The sequence below is a fragment of the Peromyscus maniculatus genome, chromosome 17 (assembly GCF_049852395.1).
Source record: "Peromyscus maniculatus bairdii isolate BWxNUB_F1_BW_parent chromosome 17, HU_Pman_BW_mat_3.1, whole genome shotgun sequence".
NCBI classification, from domain to species: Eukaryota; Metazoa; Chordata; class Mammalia; order Rodentia; family Cricetidae; genus Peromyscus; species Peromyscus maniculatus.
Window position 1 is genome coordinate 16088312 of NC_134868.1, and position 23028 is coordinate 16111339.

A 23028-nucleotide genomic window follows, 5' to 3' on the forward strand; every position below is an offset into this window, starting at 1 on the left:
GGAGGCAGAGACAGGAGGATCTCTGTGAGTTCAAGGCCAGTCTGGTCTACAGAGTGAGATCCAGAGCAGGCACCAAAACTACACAGGGAAACCCTGTCTCAAAAAAACAAAAGAAAGAAAAGAAAAAAGAAATTTTCGTACTTCCTTTAGGCAATATAAACCATGTTCCTATTATTTATAAAGTCTTATTTATAGGACAGTCAGTAATGAAGCCTGATTTTAGGCTGTAAATTTCATTGCATTAGTGCAACTGTATGGAAGGCAAAATGAAGTTTCAGGACCTCACTACACCAATGACGTATTATAGAGTTCTCCTTGTTTTAAATCTGTGCTCGTGTGTGTGATATGTGTGTGCGGATGTTTGCGGGTGGATGTCAGGTACAACCTCAGGGGTCTGTTCTCACCTTTTATTTCCTTCTCTTCTCTAAAACAAGTGTACAAGTGGCTTAACTACATCCTTAAAAATTCCATACTATTTCTCTTATTTTTTTTGAAATAATATTATTACATCACTTCCCCTTTCATTTCCTTCTCCCAATCATCCCATATATTCTTTCCTTGATCTCTTTCAAATTTATGACCTCTTTTTTTTTTTTACTAATTGTTGTTACATGTACATGTGTAGACAAATATATGTTACATCTATTCCCAAACATAACCTACTCAGTCAGTAGAATGTTACTTGTGTGTATATTTTCAAGGTTGACTACTCAGCATTGGATAACCAATTGGTCTGGTCTTCCCTGGGGAGGACTATTTTTACCATGCTCAACATTCTTTAGTTGCCTATAATTCTTTCTGTAGGATTGATAAGGAAAGAAGGGGGTAAAATTTAAAAAAAAAAAAAGGATGTCTAGGAAAATCTTAAGAAATTGTATTATTAACTATCTACCTAAAAAATTATTATATACTCAAACCTGTGTATAACTATACATATATAGTTTAAATGAAATCCATACCTTTATTGCTAGTGTCAATACATCTCTGCAAATACATATTACTTCTTGCCTTCACTATCAGTGAAATGATACAAAACTATACAAACCAAGACAGAAGAGAAAGGTTCTTATCCCCAGGGTACTCTCAAACATATACCTTCTTAGCCTTTTCCTTTGGTGAAGGGCAGCAATTGATTAAGTAAAATGCTGGAAATTGGCTAGAGAAATGATAAAAAGCGGTATTTCAAGTTTACAATAGTTGGGAGGGGTTCAGGTTATACAAGAAAGTATATGCGAAGAGCAGCTGTCTCAGAAACAGCTTTGAAAGACCTCCCTTCGCAATACTGTATCGGTTCAAGGTGTTTCAGTATTCATTGTCTTATTTGAACTAGAGTCAGTCACCCTAGGAAGGCGAAGACAGAAGGAAGACAAAGATTGTCTATTACACAAAAAGGAAATCATCAGTGTGAGATTGGACAAGGTGCCATTTCAAAAACAGATGAAGCTGGAGGTTCTGCTGGCATATCTGATTACGGCTTTGATGATGGCAAAACACTTGACGGAGCATTAAGGGGTTTCTCCTGACTGGAGTGCTATCTGAGAGGATGATTTGACTACAGTTTTGCTATGAGTACAGAAATTGTATTGCTATGATGCCTAATTCTTGAGATAGTAAATTAATCTGCGATCAGCAAAGGCAATGAGAATGTGACATTGGCCTGGCTAGGAGGTGACATCACAGCAAACACAGGATAGGGTGAAATCTAAAGTTTTAAATGTAGAGATGAAGTTGCTAGCTCGGAGATACTCTTCTTCATGGCTTGGCTACTTACATGACAGGTACCAGTCCAAACACTCAAGATATACCTGTAAAGAAAAACAAACAGTCCTTGCTCTCATGAAGGCTTGGTCCTTATAGAGAGAAAGATTTAAGAATATCACAAATAAAAATGTATAATATGTGAAAAACAGGAACTAGTATTAGTATAGTGGGGAGAGGGGAGAGAGAGTGGTGGTGTTCAAAGAGATGCATTTAAAGGTTGGATTGATGTGAATGTAGCATAAAAGAGAAGACATTCGTAAGTAGCTTCTCAGAGGAATGTGTTGCTTTTCTAGGGAAGAAGCATTAATCATCACCCATCATCTCCTTGATTAAGATGTGACTTTTCCTCTCTGGAGCTTATGCTTTCTGTATGTGGATTTTTGTTTGGTGTTTCTTGCAATTTATTTCCTTTCCAGTTGAGGAAACTCCAGGTCTTCAGAAATTAGTTCTAATCCATTAAGATTACAAGTGATCAATGGTCTTGCTCTGCAGAATGTCACAGTCAGTTAAAGGAACTCCAGTTTCACTGTTGCCCAGTTAACAGTTTTGTAGATGAACGGACAAGAGGAATTGAGTGTCTGAAATTTTTTTCTAGGAAGAAAAAAAGTCAGTAATTCCATAATGGAACAAACTAGAGAGGATCGTCTATAGTTGGTTTTCTTTACTCTTTGCTCTTCGGGGGGCCAACACCCAGCTCCCAAATAAATACATGGAGGCTTATTCTTTCTTATAAATGACTGGCCTTAGCATGGCTTGTTTCTAGCCAACTTTTCTCAAATTATTCTATCTTTGCCTCTGGGCTTTTACCTATATACCTTTCTTTACTTCTTACTCCGTGGCTTACTGTGTAGCTGGGTGGCTGGCCCCTAGTGTCCTCTTCTCCTCCTTTTCTTCTTCCTCAATCACCTCTTTCCAGATTTCTCCTCCTATTTATTCTCTCTGCTTTCCAGCCCCTCCTATCCTTTCTCCTGCCTACCTATCAGCTGTTCAGCTCTTCATTAGACCAATCAGGTATTTTAGACAAGCAAAGTAACACAACTCCATAGAATTAAACAGATGCAACGTAAAAGAATGCGACACATCTTTGCATCATTAAACAAATGTTCCACAGCATAAACAAATGAAACACATCTTCAACTCACATTCCACGACAATCGCCATTTAAGAAATAAAAACAAACAAAAAACCTGCCTGAAATAGATCTCTATAGTCAGCTTGCTGTCTGCCAGTCAGGGCTGGTGAACCACTTTCAAAACTACCAGAAAGCATGAATGCTTCACAAACAGTACCCAAAGGCCGAAAGCATTGAGCAATCCCTGAATCACCAGGCCCAGACGTACAGTTATTTAGTTTTGACTTAAATAGAAATTGCCATTGAAAGAAGCCTAGGAATATGATAAAGAAACCAGCAAATGAGATTCCTAGAAGGGCTACTTCAGTTGGGAAGAAATAGAGTGCTCAAGTATGGAGATGGGTGCTTTTCAATATATATTCTTGCATCCGATTCTTTACCCACGCATGTGTTGGATGTATTGTTTGTGTTGTTGGGTGTCATATTTTAAAACATCAATATGAATTTATTTTAATTTCCAGGCATGCTAGTGCATGCCTAAACATTTCACACTACTGAGGCTGAGGCAGGAAGATTGTGAGTTCCAGGGCAGCCTGCCCTTCAGAGTGAGAGTCTGTCTGAAAAAGAAACTTCGTTTTTTAACTAAGGTCAGCAAGGGAAAAGGAGAAATTGATGCTTATTTTAGTGTTCGGTTTTTCTTGTTGTTTCCTTTAAGTTCCCATATTGGCATAGTTTAGAGTTATTTCCTAAGAGCCTGCCTAAGCAGGCTTGTCATTTAGTAGGTTGCTCAGGTTTTCATTTTGACTTTAGAATGAGGTGATGTCTCAGGACTATGTATCTTTGCCTTCTTATTACCTCATTCCTAGTACAACCCCTTCCCTGATAAACCTATGCAAACCTAACTCCTCTAATTCAGGCTCTGGGACCCTTCTTTTCCGTGATTCATTTGCAATCCATTTGTATCAATCACCTACAATAAGAGAATCCTACTAGGGAGTATTATATTTCATTGTGAATATTTACTGTATCTCTCTCTATTGACATTGAAAGCCCCTGGGATGTGCAAGCAGGGTCCTTGGTTTCTCAGAATCCACTATGCCGCTGCTTTGTGCATACTCATTAGTTTTATTTACTCATAGGTTGTTCAACAAGGGGCATTGAGTTTTAGTATCAAGCTGGATGCCTGTTAACTTTTAGTTTCATCAGCTAGATTTGCAATACCTTTTAGGGTGCATTCGTTTCTTCTAGAGTTAATAGGATAGGTGGAAAGAGTAATCAAAGACTCAAAGCAAGAATATGGTCTAATGCAAACTTGGAGAGTCAAGCAGATTTGATATAAAGTTATTGCAGGAAACAAATCTCTCCTGAGAGAGAAGCTTTTGCAAAACACTAGCAACCCAGGGCTTGTCTTTCCTAAGACTTTCCTAAGAGAGCAGAGGGGAGGGGGAATCAACCCCAACCTCCCTCTATTTGCAGAATACTGACTACTTGCAGTCTCCTCCATAGGTGAAACTGATCAAGTGTGAAAATAATCCTGGGACCATGGGAGGTACATCATTAACAGAGGAAGCTATATCCTTGCTGAGACTCGAAGAGATTCAGCCATTTAAATGAAGATGAAGGGGACCAAACAAAAGAATCACAATAGAAAATGTGTTTCCGGACTCTCAGTAGAGGAGACACGGTGTGGTCCTTCGTCATTCCTTGTCAAGCCAGTGACAGACTGTAAAACCCCTCCTGCTGGCTGACGCTGCACTCCTCTCGTTCTGAGCCAGCTTTTGCCTTGGCAGATGCTTGGCGTGTTTTAGACATATGATTTATTGCCTCATTTAATCAAGACTGTGCAGGAAACAATGATCTCTCTCTCTCTCTTTGCAAATTACAAATTAGCCACCTTTCACTTATTCTTAGTGACAGAAGTGTGTGTGTGTGTGTGTGTGTGTGTGTGTGTGTGCATGTGTTCTCCAAAGTATGCCATTAGCATTTATTTATTGCTTGGCAAGAAATTTAAATAATGACTCCCATTCCTTCTGCCTGCCCCAGAAAGGGAAATTTATGCAATACTGTAGAATATAAATGCAGTCAACCTGCATCAGTGTTTTTCAGTGTTTATTGTCATGGGGAAAACAGCCTGAGCAGATTTCAGTGCTAATGAATGACTGTACTGTGGAGGTTTATTGGCAATTTAAAGGCCACGTCACTTCATTTCGCTTCCCATTTTGCGAATATATTGTACATACCTTTTAGTAATTTCTTCTGAAGTTTGGAGGCAATCTGGCTTGACCATGAAAGGATCCCATGTACCAAGCAAGTCAGCCAAATTTCCTGGAAATAATATCACCTGTTTAAAAATGACTCTTTGGACAGTGATTAAGTTGAAATGAAGTGCATGTGGCCAATGCTAGGCTGTTGTCTTACCTAGAGAGAAAAAAATCGCTTTCAAGAGTTCAGCTGTAAATAGGCAATTCATTCTGACATAATGAGGAAGAGTGATGTTAACAGCCAGAGGTCACAAAAAGCACAGATGGAAAAGACCTATTAGATCATTTTCTCCGTTCCCTGGAGAAGAGGGCCAAATTATATTTCATACTGCTTTGTCCAGTTTGGCTTTCAATTACTCAAGCCAGAGGCTTTTGCCACTTCATACATTTTCCAGGATCTTTATCTTTCCACATGACCCCTGCCTTGCTGGGTCTAGTGGCAAAGTCTGAATCTCAGTCAAAATTAACCCTACAGAGTGACCACAGAAGGACTTTCATTCACAATTAGACCTTTCTACCTCAGAATGAATTTTCTCTTCTTTCAATAATCTTTAAAATCATTTCCTTCAAAATACCTGGCTTTGTCCTCTCCACTCTACTTCTGTATTAAGTTTCCTCATACATCCTTTTACTCAAATACTAAATAAAAGATGCTTCTGTCAGAAGAGTCCCTTTGAAAGTAAATTAGTGCCTATTTTCTAAAGAAAATGATCAGGCTATCTAGGGCAATGCTGTTCATGCCGACACCAAAGAACTTTCTGAATAAATAAAAGGGATGGCTTCAGAGTGAATGGGGGGAGTTGAAGAAGCAGAGAGTGCAGGTCTAACAACTCTCCCACAGACTGCTTCTGCAAAAAGGACATGAAGAATAGGACAGAAGTTGGAGGGTTGTAGGCAGGGAGGGCTGGCTTTCGAAGAGGGGGATATTGAAACCCTTTTGTTGATGACAAAGTCACTCGGAATAATAAGTAACAATGTGATTTCAGAGGAGGTTCCCCTTGAAGCAGATAAGAAATGATGAGATCCCCAGCCTCATCAGGTGCATGGCTAGTTCATTCATTTTATAAGGAAGAAAGAACGTACGTCAAAAGATATACCGATGGCTTGGCAGTTTGATCCCAGCTCCTTTTCAATAAAAACTGGAGGCGAGTCCCTTATGTCGGGTCTTGCTTTTATTTCCTGAGGTGTCAGAACACACTATTCCTGACAATGTCCATGCCAGTGTCCTAAACCATGTCCCCTCTTGTTTCAGAGTTTGAGGTCTGACCAAGTCAACAAGTTTCTAAGTGGAAAGAAAAAATCAACAGAGTAAACAGAAAACCTTCAGAGTCAGAGAAAAATCTTGCTAAGCATATGTATGACAGAGAACTAATATTTAGAACATATAAAGAACTCAAAAGATTAACAATCAAGTAGTATAATCAGTACATAGACAAAAGTAGGCCGACCCTTCCTGAAGCACAAATGGCCAATGAAACTGTGAAAAGTCATGCTTCCATAGCCATCAGGGAAACACATACCAAATCTCACTGATACTCAATCCAATGGCTACTGCTGATTATTTAACAAATACTAGTAAGGATGTGACCAAAGGAACCCTTATACACTGTTGACATAAATGTAAATTACATCAACAATAGATACTATGGAAAAAACTATGAAAGTTCTTCAAAAACCTAAGAGTTAAGCTATGATATGCTATGGTGGTTGTGTGTGTGTGTGTGTGTGTGTGTGTGTGTGTGTGTGTGTGTGCATATACAAATGTGTGTGTATGCATATACAAATATATAATCAAACAAGTCAAATCATACAACAGGGGTATATAAATACCCAGTTTACTGAGGCACCATTCACAATAGCCAAGTTACTAAATCAGTCTTGGTGTCCATGAATTTTGATGTCCATGAATTTGATGTTTTAGTGTCCATGAATTTTGATACAGCCACTGTCATATATACTCAAGAGAATATTATTCAGCAATAATTATAAAGAAGAACAAATTCATGATGTTTAAGAAAAAGAAATGGAACCAGCATGGTGGTACCTTTCTTTCCCATCAGCCAGCCTAGCACCTTGCAGTTCTCTGACAGCTAGTCATCCGAAGGCTCCCGGTACAACACCAGTTTGATTTCTCATGGTGTCTTCAGTAATAGGGTCTTCTCTCAAGTTCCAGTGAGCAGCCAAGTACAATGGCAATAGCGGTATTATTTGAGGGGGCCCCTTGGACTCCCCTTGACTGACAACTTGAAGGGAGATAGTCTACACCTGGGACTTGAGTTTTTGTTTGATAGTCAGTGGTTCCCGAAGAGAGGATTACCACACATGCCCCAGGCCTGTGTTGGCGTAACCTCAATTAAACTATTTTTAAAATAATACATATTTTGAAAGCTTATGAAACAGCATGTTTCCATGTGGCTGTTTCAAGCATCCTGAAGGTTATTTACCCCCTCCTCCCCCAAATCCTCAGTTTTACCCTCCTATCACCCTTCCTTAGTCCTTAGTTCCCCCTCTCATTTGTTTGCCTGCTTCCTATCACCTGTATACTACTCTCTCCCTCCCTTAGTCCACCCCTCCAGTGGTCCCCTTATGCTGCCCTGCTTCCCCAGACACAAATTTGATGATTTGTATAAGTGCATGGGGAATGCAAAAGATGTGTTCTATGCTTTTGACCTCGAATGTTTTTCCTTCTATTTTTTCTTCTAATTGTGAGTGTGAGTGTGTGTGTGTGTGTGTGTGTGTGTGTGTGTGTGTGTGTGTGTGTGTGTGTGCGCGCTTTGCCTACGTTCCCATTCATGAGGCTTTGTCTTTTCTTAACTTACCATGTTCTTAGTCCAAGAGGTCTATGCCTACCTTGTCCTCAAATCCTGGTATTCTGTCTTCTACATGATCTGTTCTGTTGGTAAATTCGTTCTTGTTGTTGTTGTTGTTTGTTTTGTTTTTTGAGATGTCAAATTTTTCATTTCTGTCTTCGTTTCAGCTTGGGTTTTCTTCAGTATTTCAATCCCTTTGTTGAATTCACTTTTCATACCCTGAATAATCTTCATTATTTTAGTTAGTCATTAGTTTGTGTTTTCTTGAACCTCAATCAGGGGTGTATCCTTGTCCCCCTTAAGTATATTCAGCTCTTAATTCATGTTCTTTTTAAAGTTCTTGAAATCCTTGGACATGTTTCTAATTGTTCTTTTAAATTCTACACTTTAGACTCATCTCTATTGCTCTCCGTGGGCAGCATTACTATAGGACTGATAATATTTTTGAGGCACGTTTTGTCTTGTCTTTCATACTGATTGTATTTTTTGTGCTGGGACCTGGACCCCTGGAGTTAAGGTTGTTGGTTATGTGTTTGATATGAGTTTCCAGCCCACCACTGTTGAATAGGAGTTTGGCTTTGTTCTTTATGTCACCCTGTCTTGGTTGGTTTCTGATCGAGGTAGGAAGTGCTTGAAGCTCTCTCTTTCAGATATGTGGTATTGATGTGTGAGGGAGGAAGCCCGGGTGATTCCAATTAAGGGACCATTGGGGGATTGCTGGGATCAAGGTGGCTGTGTGGATGCTTGGGTTAGGACTTGGGACAGATGGCTGGGCAGAAGTGAGATTTCTAGACACTGATGACCATGGGCAAGGTACTAGGGCAGGAAGAATCGGGGGGCAGAAAAACCTGCCACCAGCACCTGTGGGTACAGCTGGCTGCTGAGACTGGGTCCCAGGAAAAGCTGAACAGGGGACAAAAAGCAGCTGGTATAAGAACTTGGCAATCAAGTCTGCAAATGTCTCACTGTGTCTTTTTAATGCTTAAAATATTCCAGGCATTATTTTGCTGTGTGACACTAAGAAAATTTTTAAATTACCTGACACTCATTGTCCTCATTTATTAGTAAGGATAATTTTCCCTATCCATAAAATGAAGATTAAATAATTAGCACATGAATGCATCTTAGAGTAGTGTCTGGCATTATTGCAAGCACTCAATTTATGTGGACATGTTTATTATTATATTCATCCATTATGCTGTCAAATTTTATTGCTTATTATTCTGGAATCTCAGGCTCAGCTTTGGTCCTTTCAATATTCTCATATATAAATTTTGAGCCAAGACCAAATCTTGTGTGGTCTGTTTCCTTTTCATTCCTTAATAGTGTTATCAAGAAATGGACCAGTTCCTGAAGAGGACATATCGTTAGCAGCTCAATTCTCTTCAACGAGGGCAGACAAACCATTTCCTGCACGCCTCCTTCTATATTGCACTACAAGAATATCGTTAAGAACTGGGAGTTTCTGCAGCCTTGAAAACAGGACCAATTCCCAGATCTTTAATTTAGTTCTGCTCTCCACTAAATTGAAATTTTGACACAGTGCTTTTTCTCACACCAACTGTTCAGTGGCATTCTTTCCAATTTGTCCTTATTTATTGTGAAGTCCAGCCAAATCCCTGAGGTCTTCAGAGTCGGTTGGCACTTATTGGTGGCATTATTCAATCACTAGAACAAACGTTAATTTGATATTATAGTCCATGTAACTCTACCTATATAGCATCCCCACCCAATGGTTTGAATAAATTCTTTAAAGACAGAAGAAAAGAAGTTAATCTTCCTGTGCATGGTTGTATATTTTCCATGCAGAGCCACAGGCGTGTTCAGTAAACACAAAGGTTCACAGCTCCCGTTTGATATCTGTAGGAGTTTTACTTGGTTTTGCTTTCTTTCTCACCTGCGCTTTATGTTTTCTAAGTAACTAAAGATTAACTTATACTCTCTCACTTGGGTTTTATCACTTTAGTTTTTTTAAGATATCTTATAAAACCCTTTATTTGGGAGGTGGGCTCCACGTACCTTGCTGCTGCAGTACATGCACTTGTTTCCCCTGAGAGGATGGGACTTGACCTTCTTCATGGATCACCGATGTTGCTCATAATTCCTTGCACTTGTTCTGACACATAGCTACCATTCCTGGCCCACATTTCATCTGGGAAAAACAAATAACACAAAATCATTCATTGTTTTTTATGAGGAAACAAAATTGCTCTAACTCTCAATTTTTGGACGTGATCACTCTAGGAAACCAGTTCACAGAAGGCTATTTATCCCAGTTATGAATGTGTGCACCACAGGTTCAAATAAATCACCCCATTAACATCAGCATTAATGTAGTAACACAACAAAAATAAGTTGAAGAATCATGTAACATGACGTTAGGCAAAGCACAATACAGAAACACTGAAATTCCTATAAATTAATGAAACTTAAGATTGAGATCTTCACCTTCCACGACTTCAGAAAATAGAAACACAAACAAAGTTGGCACTGGAGAGAAATTTCCTTCATTAGAGTCACTTTTTAAGTCTCTGCCTTATAGCTCAAGATAAATAATCTCATAAAAAGAGATTTTAGGAAAGCCTTGATGATGAGAGGAATTACTGAAAGATAAGAAGTGAGTTTGCTTAGAATAATGGGAAGAGGATGAGATATTTAAAGATATGTTCCTGAAAATGGGGCATTAACTCAGAAAGGTAATTAGGTGCAAAGTGTCATTTAGCTCCCTGATAGAACTGCTAAGAGGCAGAGACCCTAAGAGTTACCAAGTAGAAGAAGACCCCATGTTTAGGATGGGAGGTGGGAAGGCAGTCAAAGAGGATTTGGCACAGATATATGGAAACCAGTTTTTATTAACTCTGTCGTGATAAGGGACATATTTTCAAATACTGGGCTGCTAAACAAACTATTTTTCAGTGAGAGAGAATACAAGTTACAGAGGCTCTGCTTAGAAATCATTTTAAACTGAAGCTTTAATTTCTATATTATTTCTTATTTTGATGGTTATATTCTATGTTAAAAAATATTTTAATCACCAACACTCATATTTACAGAATAACTGTTATTTGGTAGGCTAGCTTTCCTCCATGTGCAACTAAAATTGCTTAGATTCACAACTTACAAAGAGTCATCTGGATGTTAAGCTGAGTGGGTTCCTTTGTATGCTGGCGGTGGCAATTGGAAGTGGTGTAGTTACCATGGAAAAGTAGCAATATGGCGGATCTTCAAAGCACTGATACTAGAGTTGTATGTTATCCAGTTCTTCCACTTCCATAGCTACCTCATCCACAGATGACAAAAGGTAGAAGCCACCCAACTGTTCACCAACTGATGAATGAATAATCAAAAGATAGAATACAAATATAATCAAATAACACTTACCCTAGTAAAGAGTAGTAGGGTAAGGAGACCCTAAGAATGAAGTAGAGAGCTTATATGGCATTCAGAATGCCCTAGGTTCTTCATTCCTAACATAGAAAATATATATATATATATTTGCACAAAATATATTATGTATTCATTATATTATATTTATTATATATAGAGAGAGAAATTATGGCACACGTACTTCTGTATGGGTGAACACTGAGGAAATTGTACTGAATTAAAGAAGATAGTCATCATAAAGCAAAAACCTTATGATTCTATTTATTAGCCATCTATAGTAGTCAAACATATAATAAATAAAATTATAACATAATAAAATAAATAAAATAGTGGTTTCCCAAAGATGGGAGGAGAGATACATAGTCAGTTACTGTTTTAACGGAAAGTGTGATAGAAAAGAAAAACTTCCAGAGATAAATTCCACAAGAATGTGAACATTGCACTTGAAATTATTAAGCTTTGCTTTGTGGGCTTCATAATTTTAACTAGAATAGGTGAAATTAAAATACTATCCACAGAGAAGAGGACTCATAACTTTGAGTCCCAAGAAGAACTAAAGATTTGGGTTAAAAGTATGTGCATTTTTCTTCTGTCCAGACAGCCAGGTATAAATTGGACAGAGATTTTGGCCTGATGAAAGGCATTTTTAGTTTATATTTAAAAATATTTAGATAATGACTAAAATAAATCTAAAATGTTGAGCTTGTGACTGAACAGTAAGTAGTCATTGCTCTACCAGCTTATCAGGACTCTTTTAAATGTTAAGCTCTGAACTGTTATATCATACAACAGGAGAGCAATCTGATGTATTTTTTATCATCTAAATCATTTATTTATATTTTTAGAATTTGCATTTATATCTTTAATCATTTTTTGAGATTCTCCAAGCTTATAAGCTTTCATATCCTCAGACCTTTTTTAGACCCATATTTAAACCTTTATGATTTATTTAAACTTTTGTAGCTTAAAACATTTAAACATCTTAAAAATGACCTAACAAACTGACTATAGCCTTGCAGAAGGATCTGGTTGTCTGATGCTGCCAAGCTGACAAAGTTATAGCTAGCCTAGCTGTCAGTACTATCAGAGATCTGAGAAGCATAAATTATATCTGAGTGCAGACCAAGAAGCTTCTAATTCTATTAAAAAAATGACAGAGACCTATCCAATATCCAGTTAGCCTTACCCAGGTCTCCACAGTGTTGGAGGCAGAAATATCAGAACAGCATCAATCTTTAGCCACCGGGTATATAAAGAGTGAGTTTCTCCTGTGGAATAGGGACATTGAGAAGACTGATCTTATTTTGTCTAGGAAAAAGAGGTGCTGTCAATTCTCCAGGGTCCTGTTGCTTATCCACAGTCTGTGCCAGGTCCTGGAAGCAGGTGTTGCATTGGGGGCTCTTGCCCTGTGGTCAGCATTGCCATAAACCAGGCAGAGACATTGTGGTGCCCTGTATGTAATCTTCTTTGGGGACCTTGGGTCACTGCTAGGATCTGGGAGTCTGTCTGACATAATAAGCTTTTAGATGAACATTTTAAATGCCATATTCTGCAGATCTCTGACATATGAGGGTTGTCAAGAAATATCTGAATAGACAAACTTTGGTGGTTTTGGTTATTTGTTTTAATCTCAACTCTGAAAACATAAACAAGGGACTGGGTAAAGCTTATCTCTGTAATTAATTGTATCAGTGCTTAGCATGACTACAATTAAACAACTTGATTATTTATGATTGACTATGTTTTCTAACAGTCTACAATTAGTAGCATAAAAACAATGATTTTGAATTCAGGATCTTCTAGTATCAAATACAACTTCAGTAAAGAAACTAAAACAAAACAACAACAACAACAAAAATACTGTCCATAAGAATGTGTGTATCTGTTCTACCATATCAACAGTGATGACTCAAACGTAATATTGCATCAGGTTCTTTTTCTTTTAAATTAAAAGACTACATCAGGGTGGGAGGGAGTACTGAGTGGTTAGGAGTACTTACTGCTCAATCATGGGGACAGGAGTTCCCATGTAAGCACATAAGTCAGGTGACTCGCACACACGGTATCTCCAACTCCAAGGCTCTGATACTCTTTTTGGTCCTCCATAGGTACCCAGACACACAAGTGTGCATACACTCACAAAAACACACACAGAAACACAAGCATACACACACATGAATAACTGAACTCTTTTTAAAAAAAAAAACTGTGCTATGTGTTATAGTTGTGTATGATTAAAATGCTTCCTAGTCTTGCATGGGCTGATGGCTCCACTGTTAAAAAGCATATCTGCTCTTTCAGGGGCCCAGATATGAGCCCTAACATAAACATGGTAGCTCACTACCATCTGTGACTACACTCCCAAGGGATCTGATGCCCTCTTCTGGCCTCTATGGACACTGCATCCATATGGTACACAGACACACCCAAACATAAACAAAACACCCAAATACAAAATAATTCAAGAATTCATCATCTTTGGTCCAATTCTGAAGTTTTTCAAGGTCAAATAGTATGACAATAAACCTTTGACTTTGTCCTGCTCATTTTAAGATATAGGAATTTTGAAACAAGAACTGAATTCCAAATGACATCTGTAAACTATTCACCTTATCTATTGCAATAAGGAGAGGGTTTTAAATGTAGTAATAGAACTAAGTTGTTAAAAAAAGAAGGTGTTTTCATTGCATGAAGATGCATCAATCATACACAAACTCATAATACTTAAAAACAATGTTTCATAGAAAAGACCTTTACAACTTACCCATTTTCTACTTACAGCTCTTCTCTTTTTGAAGGCAACAATTACAACATCAGAATAAATTACATAAGTACACTATTTCAAGAATGAAAAGTTCACACTGCAGGTTAATTTAAACAGAACAATTATAAGTCATAAATTATGCTAGGATTTCTTCATTTTTATACAAAAAGCTTAGGGAACATTATAAATGCAAATGTGAATTATATGAGAAATATTTGTAACTGCAGACAAAGAGAAATATTTGTAATTGCAGGCAAAACTCATTTTTAAATAACTCTTGAGAATGTTTTGTGAAAAAGGAAAATAGTACTTAAATATTACCATGATATACTGTGTGCAGTACCTTGTCAATAATCGAAGTAATGAATATGCAAGTCAAATTTGTAGTAAATGAGCTGAAATAAATGTACATTATAGACATGCTACATAGTTTATAGAATCGCTTTTTACTCTCTTCTCAAAATGCCAAAATATTTTTGTATAAAGTGATAATCTACTACATTCCCTCTTGCAAAACCCACTGTAAGACTGTATACTCTGTCTCAGCTAGATTTCTATTGTTGTGATAAAATGTCATAATCAAAGGCAACTGAGGGAAAAAGAGGTTTCTTTCACCTTTTAGTTTGCACTCCATCATGGATGGAAGTCAGGGCCAACCTGATCTACAAGAAAGCTTGTTCCAACAAAAACAGACATGGGGCTAGTTAAAGGAAAGCTAGGTTATACCTGCCATAAATTAGTCAGCCATGGGAAATTATACGTTTGATTCCTATAGAGTTCTCTGTGCTTAGTAAGAACTCCACATGTTTCCAAGCGGCCACCTACAATGATCAGGAGTCTGCTGTTGAGCATCCTTCAAGACTCTATGGAAAGAGCTATGAAGGGCCTGAGTTTTGCAGATTCATGAGTTATCTTCCCACTGTTTAGTGGATACAGGCAAAGGTCGCGGCATTCCAGGGCCTGAGACAATGGGTCTTAATATGCATAACAATCAATATAAGGAACAGAAAGGCTATCTCAGTCCTCCGTCCTGCAAGTTACATGGGAGTGATACAAATGTGTGCAGCTGGATTTCTACACAAGCAGTTTTTGTATTTGTTATTATTATTATTATTAATTTTGTTATATGCAAATTTCATAGATACAGATATGTAATGTATTCTAGTTACTCTCACCCTTCTGTTCTTTATCTCCCTTCCACCCCTATCAATCTCTCCTCATCTCTACGCATTCTTTTCCTGCCTTCACAACTTTTTATTTTGTTTTATGACCCAGCAAGTTGAACCAGACCCATACATGTAGCCATGGGTCTAGAACTACCTCCTGCAGCCTGGTGATGATACCTCCAGCAGTTTCCTCCAGCCATTTCTGCTTTGTTTTGTTTTGTTCGGGATTATTTTAGCCACTCTGATCTTTTGTGTTTCCATACAAACCTAGGGGCTTTGTTTTGTTTTGGTTTTGAAATTCTGTGCAGAATCATGTTGGAATTATTAGCCCTACACATCCATGAGCACGGGAGACTTTCCAGTGAGGTTTTTATTCAGTTTATTGAGATTTCTATTTGCAGCATCATTTTAGTTTGGGTTTTCATCAGCAACTCTATCACTGTATTGGGTTCTATTTTCAAATCTTGGGTTAACTTTCTCATTCATTTCTTTGTTTTGATCTCTTGGAATATACACATGCCTTCTTTGAGTTGCTTAAACATGCTTATAATCATTCTTTTGAATTCTTTTTCTGGAAGTTCTTCCAGGCAATTTTCTTACCTGGCATTATTATGGAATTGGCAATTTGTGGGGATCTTGGCTTTTCGTGTTGTCTCTGTCTCTGGAATATTTACTCTGATTACAGATACGCAGAAAAAAAAGATTGAAAGTTAAAAATAAATAAATAATAGCATACTGCATTCTAAAACATGAGTTTGGTGACTATTAGACTACACTTGTCAGAAATCCCAGAAAAATCTTCATAGTATCTGTCTTAATTACAGTTTCTATTGCTGTGATGAAACCCCATGACAAACGCAACTTGGAGGAAATAGTTTATTTCCCTCACATTTTCATATGATAGTTCATCAAAAGCAGTGAAGACAGGATCTCAGGCAGGGCAGGAACCTGGAGGCAGGAGCTGATGCAGAGGCCATGGAGGAGTGCTGCTTACTGGCTTGCTCCCCATGGCTTGCTCAGGCTTCTTTCTTATAGAACCTAGGACCACCAGCCCAGGGTTGGCATCACGTACAATGGGCTAGGCCCTCTCTCATCAATCATTAATTAAGAAAATGTGCTATAGTCTTGGCTACAGTTCAGTCTTATGGAAGCATTTCTTTTAATTGAGGCTCCCTCCTCTCAGATGACTTCAGCTTGTGTCAAGTTGACATAAAACTAGCCAGCACAGTATCTTGTACATGGACTAGTAGCATCAAGGAATAAAAATATGTAAGTCCATATTGCACAAAAATAAAATCACCAAATGCATCATTTGGCTTTAGAAGAACTAAAAGACTGGTGGGGTTTTAAAGCCAATAGAAAATACCTTACCATGTGCATAGTGGCTTTTTAATTCATTTTGCTCCCACTGTTTAGTTTTAATTAGGAAAGAAACATTTCCCACTTTAAGAAGTGCAAGTGATAGCCGGGCGGTGGTGGCGCACGCCTTTAATCCCAGCACTCGGGAGGCAGAGGCAGGTGGATCTCTGTGAGTTCGAGGCCAGCCTGGGCTACCAAGTGAGTTCCAGGAAAGGCGCAAAGCTACACAGAGAAACCCTGTCTCGAAAAACCAAAAAAAAAAAAAAAAAAAAAAAAAACAAAGTGATTTCCAAATCTTAGATAGCAACATTCAAGATGACAATACAGGATTTCTTTTGCCTTTCTTGTCCCCGTCTATTTCAGTACCAAGTGAGTCACATTTCCAGTTCAAATTAGGAGCCAGAACCAGACTTACTTCTCAGTTTTCTATTGCCTTGCAGAGTGAGAAGCTGTGTGGTTCTTACTGATTTAACAGATATTTTCCCTTCTTGGTTTACGTGCACTATTATCAGCACACAAAATACCAAGCAAAACTTTGCTGTAAAGAGTCCTCTTGTCGGGAAGAGCCCACATGCCAGGCTGTTCATCTAACTTTGCACAGCAGGAACTAGAAGGCCGATGCTCATCTTGGCACGAGCTGTCCAGGATTAACGTGGTGGCCACTGGCCAACATTAGCTGCATGACTGAGCTCTGGTGTACCACCGCCATCCACTGAATTCAAAGGGCAACATTTGTGGTTTATGGAGCTTTGGGGGAAATAAAAATACAAAAACCCCTAAGCATAAAATCTTATTAGCATCTTCCTCCAGATGAAGAGAGCAGAAACACAGACTTTGAAATTGTTCCACTTGGATTCACGGTTCACATATGCTCTACGCACAGCATCCACAAAGGAGTCCGCTGTAACTAATGTTTGGCATTTTTCCTGTGTATTTTTTCCTTCCTAGAACACTTGAAGGATAAGTTAGAAGATTACATGGCTCGGTTTTCCAAAGTGAGAATAGTTCGCACCAAGAAAAGGGAAGGACTCATCCGGACCCGACTCCTGGGAGCTTCGATGGCCAGAGGCGAGGTGTTGACCTTCCTGGACTCCCACTGTGAGGTCAATGTGAACTGGCTGCCCCCACTCCTCAGTAAGTATACTACCTCACCATCCTTCTCACAGTGGCACACTGGACCCGGGAGACTGGCAATTGGGCACTGCTAATGGAGCGCAAAGTTTCTTCTGTAAATGTTGCAGTCAACAAAGGCTTGAGTTTGAATTGTATCTTAGTCACTGCTGATGACAAATAGGTATTACTGCATTAGGTAGCACTTCAGAGAGGACCAAGAGCAATCCAACTTAAGGTTAGGAAGGTTTCTATTATATTACACCTCTTCTTTCATTGCAGTTACATTTGTTGGGTAAACACCAAAGTAAAAAAAAAAAAAAAAAAAAAAAAAAAAAAAAAAAAAACCCTCAAACTATTTTTCAGTCATCCTATAATTAGAATAAGATCAAAATATACATGTCCATGTATATGCATATATACAGTTATAACAGTTATCACAAGATGGTTAAGAAAGGAAGAAAATTATTCAGCCCCAGGATATAAAAATCCAAGGGATTTGCCATCTTTTAAGATGTATAATGCCATTGTCTTTTTGTTTTTCTCTCCAGTCCTGGTACTGTCCTACATCCTTAAGTGTGTAATCCTCCATATTCACACACAGTCACTCAAACACTGAGCTGCTGTGCAGGCAATGAGGAGTCTTGAATGATCAGTTATGGCTAACTGAGGTGAAGGAAGCAAAGCATGTCATGTCACATCACACTGAACCACTAGAGACATAAGCACACCAGCCGTCATTCCAGCTAGAAACTCCAACTGCGGCTCAATTCAAACCTCGAAGTTGTCGTTTTGTTAGTTTACAATGAAGTCAGACAGAACCCTCCCCCCCATTGCGCCTAAGAAAGAAATCGCATACCTAAAGAAATTCTTTCTAGAAAGTTCTTAGTACATATATATTACACTCCTTTCTTATTGTCTTAGATTTCTCCAAAGCAAGTTTTATTGTAACTACATCCCTGGCTTTATAAATAAAGCCAGTGACAACCACTGCCTTCACTGCCACCACTCAGAGAGTGCTCTGTTATTAACTATTATATGGGATTTCAGTTTCAACCAGCCAAGCTCCATCAGCAAAAAACAAGAAAGGGTGACTTGGTGACAACCAGAGAGGATGTAAAACATAATGCCCAGCAACTAACACCCTCTCCAAAATCACCGGTCCTTATGCCTCTGCACAGGTGATTGCCTAGCCTTCTCAATCAACAGGATGTCAGGACCACAACTACCAGAGACTCCTGTGAGCCTTTAATTAAACGTGCTTCATCCAAGGGCACAGACATATAGAATTTCATTAGCAACAGCAAGAGTCCCTCAAACTGAATTTGACCTGTATGCTGTTGAATGCTCTAACAAGTCAACCAAAGGTCGGACTTCTGTATGAACCAAAGCAATCCCTAAATGCCAATTATCAAACCTCTGATTGTTCACTATGAATCACAGGGAAAGGGGGGGGGGTAGAAAAAGAGCGTAAGAGACACCCACAGCCCACTCTTTCTCATTAAAGCATTTCATTTCCTGTGGGCCTGATGGATAAGAAACAATTCAAGCTCGGGATGCTATCTCTTTTTATTTTCCTCTATCAGTATCTTGATACATCATCCAAAATGAAGAAACAGGCGGAGCCACATCGCTGCTTCTTGGTTCATTTTTCACCTTGGGGATTATACCTGAATTTCAATTTCCTATTGAGTCTGTTTGTTTGATCCCTGGAAATTGAAATGTAGGCACTAGCCTTGGATGAAAAATTAGTCATGCGGCTTTCACCCAGAGCTAGTCCAGCTGGATGAGAGCTGAAAGGAAATTTGAAGGGAACGTTGACAGTTAATTTAACAGACTCATTCTCTTTGGATCACCTTGGGACTCCTTGTTGGTCAAGGAACTTGTAAATCAAGCTGGTTCTGAATTTGATGGAAGAAACTCACTGAAATCATGATACTAAAAGCTGCAGAGCTGATCGACGAGATGTTTCCAACCTTACTCTGATGGTCTCCACCATCCTCTGGGGAAAATGCCACTTAGATAAGACTAAATCCCATCATAAGACTTGCCCTGGTGAGAATGAATGCTCAGAGAGCCCATGGTGGCAGTTACCTTGAAATCGTGCATCTGCTGATTAGCTGGTGATAAGAGAAATACAACCCCCAGGCTCTCTGAGGCTCCCTGGGACCATGGTCCAAAACTGCCTCCATTTCCACACTCCAGCATTCTGTATCCCCCTTACCACTGTTCTTTCTGTCTTATTTTCTTGTAAAACACTATATATATATATATATTTTATAATTTTTGCCCCATTCCTGAATACAGTGGTATTTGTAGTATTACTCTCTACAGTAGCCTTACAACCAGGAAAATGATTGACCCATTGTTTTACTCAGTAAAGAATTACTGTAACATGAAATAATGAATAAATGAACAAACGAACGAATGAATGAATGAATGAATGAACATGTGTAATTGCAAGAGAAATTCACTATGGGATTTTTTTCCCTCTCCATATTCTTTTATCAGTGTGATAAAAAAAAATGCCACCTGTTATTATAGCCAATAAAACCTTTTGCTTCCTGCTCTATGGTAAGCAGAAACTTCCAATGTAAATGGACAGTTTCCTCACTATAAAAAGCTGATCTCTCACACAGGTTACATTAGCTTCAGGATCTCTGAGGGGAAAAAATACACAGAAATAACCAACTCCCATCATATTTCTAAATGATACCCTTTGTTAAATGTCACACGCCACATCCAAAGGTTTTCCAAATAACAAGAGAGCAGGTGTTCATACTTCAACATCCTGCCTGCCAGACAGCAATGTTCTAATAAACTGATTAAACACGTGTTCTTGAGAGGAGAAAAAAAAAAAAAGATACTTCATGTATTGCTAGTCTACATGCACCAACATAAACAAATGCCAGTTTCCTGCAGTGCCTGTTAATTCTATCACAATAAAAACATCTGGATAGAAAGGCAAGCAGCTAGAACTGGAAAGAAGAGAAAAATCACCTGTCTGCTAGGAGACGCGCCATGACAACCTAGAAAGGCGGGTTTTGGAACTGGGGAGTTAGGCGGCGGCTGCATCCTGATCATTATTCCCCAAAGCTGAGTAGCCCTTGACAAGTTATGTGACTTCTCTGAGCTCAGTTTCGAGGTATATAAACAGGATGACAACCGCAGCCACTTTTCACGGATAGTGGGAGTATTAGAAAGAGAATGGGTATAAACCGCCCTGTAATTGCTCGTGGGTTTACCAGCAGCATCATAGCAATAGTACCGTGTCATCTAATGGTGTTTTTTAATTGGATGGGGAAAAAAAAAAAGATAAAACGTTGTACAGCGCTGATAAATAAAGTCAGTCTCGAAGAACAGTGGCTCAACCAAGTCACTGTCCAACTTGACAGCCAAGAATTTTATATATGATTGGTTGGCATTCTGCGGGGAGCAGTCATCGTGACTGTTTTATGATTCGATGCTATAAAAACCATGAAGTTAAATATTTACATTTTGGAACCTTCAGAAAGCAGGCCAGTATTTTCTCAGCAGGCTTCAGCTGTATGCTTGGAGGAACACAAGTACTGTTTAGACTCCGCGCATGTTGGAGGCACGTTAAAATGACAGATTGGGGACAGGTCAGAGCAAAAAAATGTGACAGGGTAGAGCTAAATGGACTTCGGCGAGTCTCTCTGGGACCTAACTTTCTTAAAGGGAAATATAACAACTCTAATTGTACCTAATCACTGTCCCATCGTGTTAAGTCCGACGTTTGGAGATTCCTGCAAAGTGCTTTAATGACGACAGGGAGACGCCAAGGCTGCAAGTGTCGTGCATTAAAAGGAGCTGCGGGCTCCTCTTGGCTGGAAAATGACGGATGACCTAGGCAGGCAATGTCATTTCCTATTTTGTGCTTTCATTTTTCAGACCAAATTGCCCTAAACCACAAAACCATCGTGTGTCCCATGATCGATGTCATTGACCACAATCACTTTGGGTACGAGGCACAAGCCGGGGATGCCATGCGAGGAGCCTTCGACTGGGAAATGTACTACAAAAGAATCCCCATCCCTCCAGAGCTCCAGAGGGCTGACCCCAGCGAGCCTTTCGAGTGAGTAGCAACTGAGGGAGGGGGGAAGGGAGAGAGGGCAGATGACAGGTGATGTTTCCGGCGTGTCAAACTCAGGACCCCTGAGGACAATTATCTCTGATGAAATGTAATAAAACAGGTGGTAACAATATGCAAAACACCCTGGAAAGGTCAGACCTGTAAACTATAGTAGATTAAAATTACATGCTATGCTAAATACATGGACCACCATCTTAAATGCTGCTAAGCATAAGGAAAAATGTGTGTTAATGAAAAGAGCCAGAAACACATATCCTTTTAAAAAAAATACAAAGAGAGTGCATTCTCCACTTTAAGATACTCTCTTATGATCTTTAGGATCTTTGTTTTCTCCATTTTCCCTAAAAGACTATTCAAATTAACAGTTTGGGGGTTTTTTTTGTTTTGTTTTGTTTTGTTTTGTTTTGTTTTTATTGGAAGATTGGTACAAAGTAGGAACCGGAGCTATACCCATTTGAAATTGTCTACTTTTTTTTTTCAAGGCAGGGTTTCTCTGTATAGTTTTGGTGCCTAGCCTGGATCTCACTCTATAGACCAGGCTAGCCTCGAACTCAGAGATCTGCCTGGCTCTACCTCCCGAGTGCTGGGATTAAAGGCGTGCACCACCACCGCCCAGCGGAATTGTCTACTTTTAATGAAAGTCTGTGCTCCCAAGTATGTACTTCCAGAGCTTAAACTTGGAGACGTCCATTGAAAAACAAATCCAAAGTACATAATCAATCACCCTTCTCCTAATTTAAGTACTTGGAAGAGATGAACTTACAATAACTCATTGACTGATTTCTACAAAGCTGAAGCCTGTTGATGTTTATTGTGACATAAGAATTGTACATCTTAAGAGAAAGATGCAGGAAGGCTTAGTGTGACAACTATCAGTACTATTAATGGTGAACAGTGAAGTGTGCCCAGTAGTTAGCACAGAGATTGACCAGTGTGTATTCCAGTTACTCCAGTCTATATCCCTTGAGCACAATAAAATCTTTATCATGTTAAAACTCTTGTATAGTTTTTAAGTGTGTGACAAATACCTGTGATCATGGCTTTTCCCACTCTGTAGGAATCCATTTAAGATACAGTCAAACAATACTGTCTTTTTATCAATAATAGAAGCCATAAAAGTTAGCAGTAGGAAAGTTACCAAGTACTAAAGCAACTTTGCTGACACTAACCATTTGAATTCTAATAAACATTTAGTAATTCCCAGGAAAATGTTTCCTCCAGTTC

General features: G+C 38.8%; 1 protein-coding gene across 1 annotated transcript in view; it reads left to right on the forward strand.

Moving 5' to 3' along the window:
* Window positions 1-23028, forward strand: part of Galntl6 (polypeptide N-acetylgalactosaminyltransferase like 6) — a 1076513-nt gene that overhangs the window by 871852 nt on the left and 181633 nt on the right. Inside the window, exons 5-6 of the mRNA XM_076553306.1 lie at window positions 17529-17714; window positions 21603-21786. Of these exons, the coding sequence (XP_076409421.1) occupies window positions 17529-17714; window positions 21603-21786 (370 nt within the window). The remainder of the gene's footprint in view (window positions 1-17528; window positions 17715-21602; window positions 21787-23028) is intronic.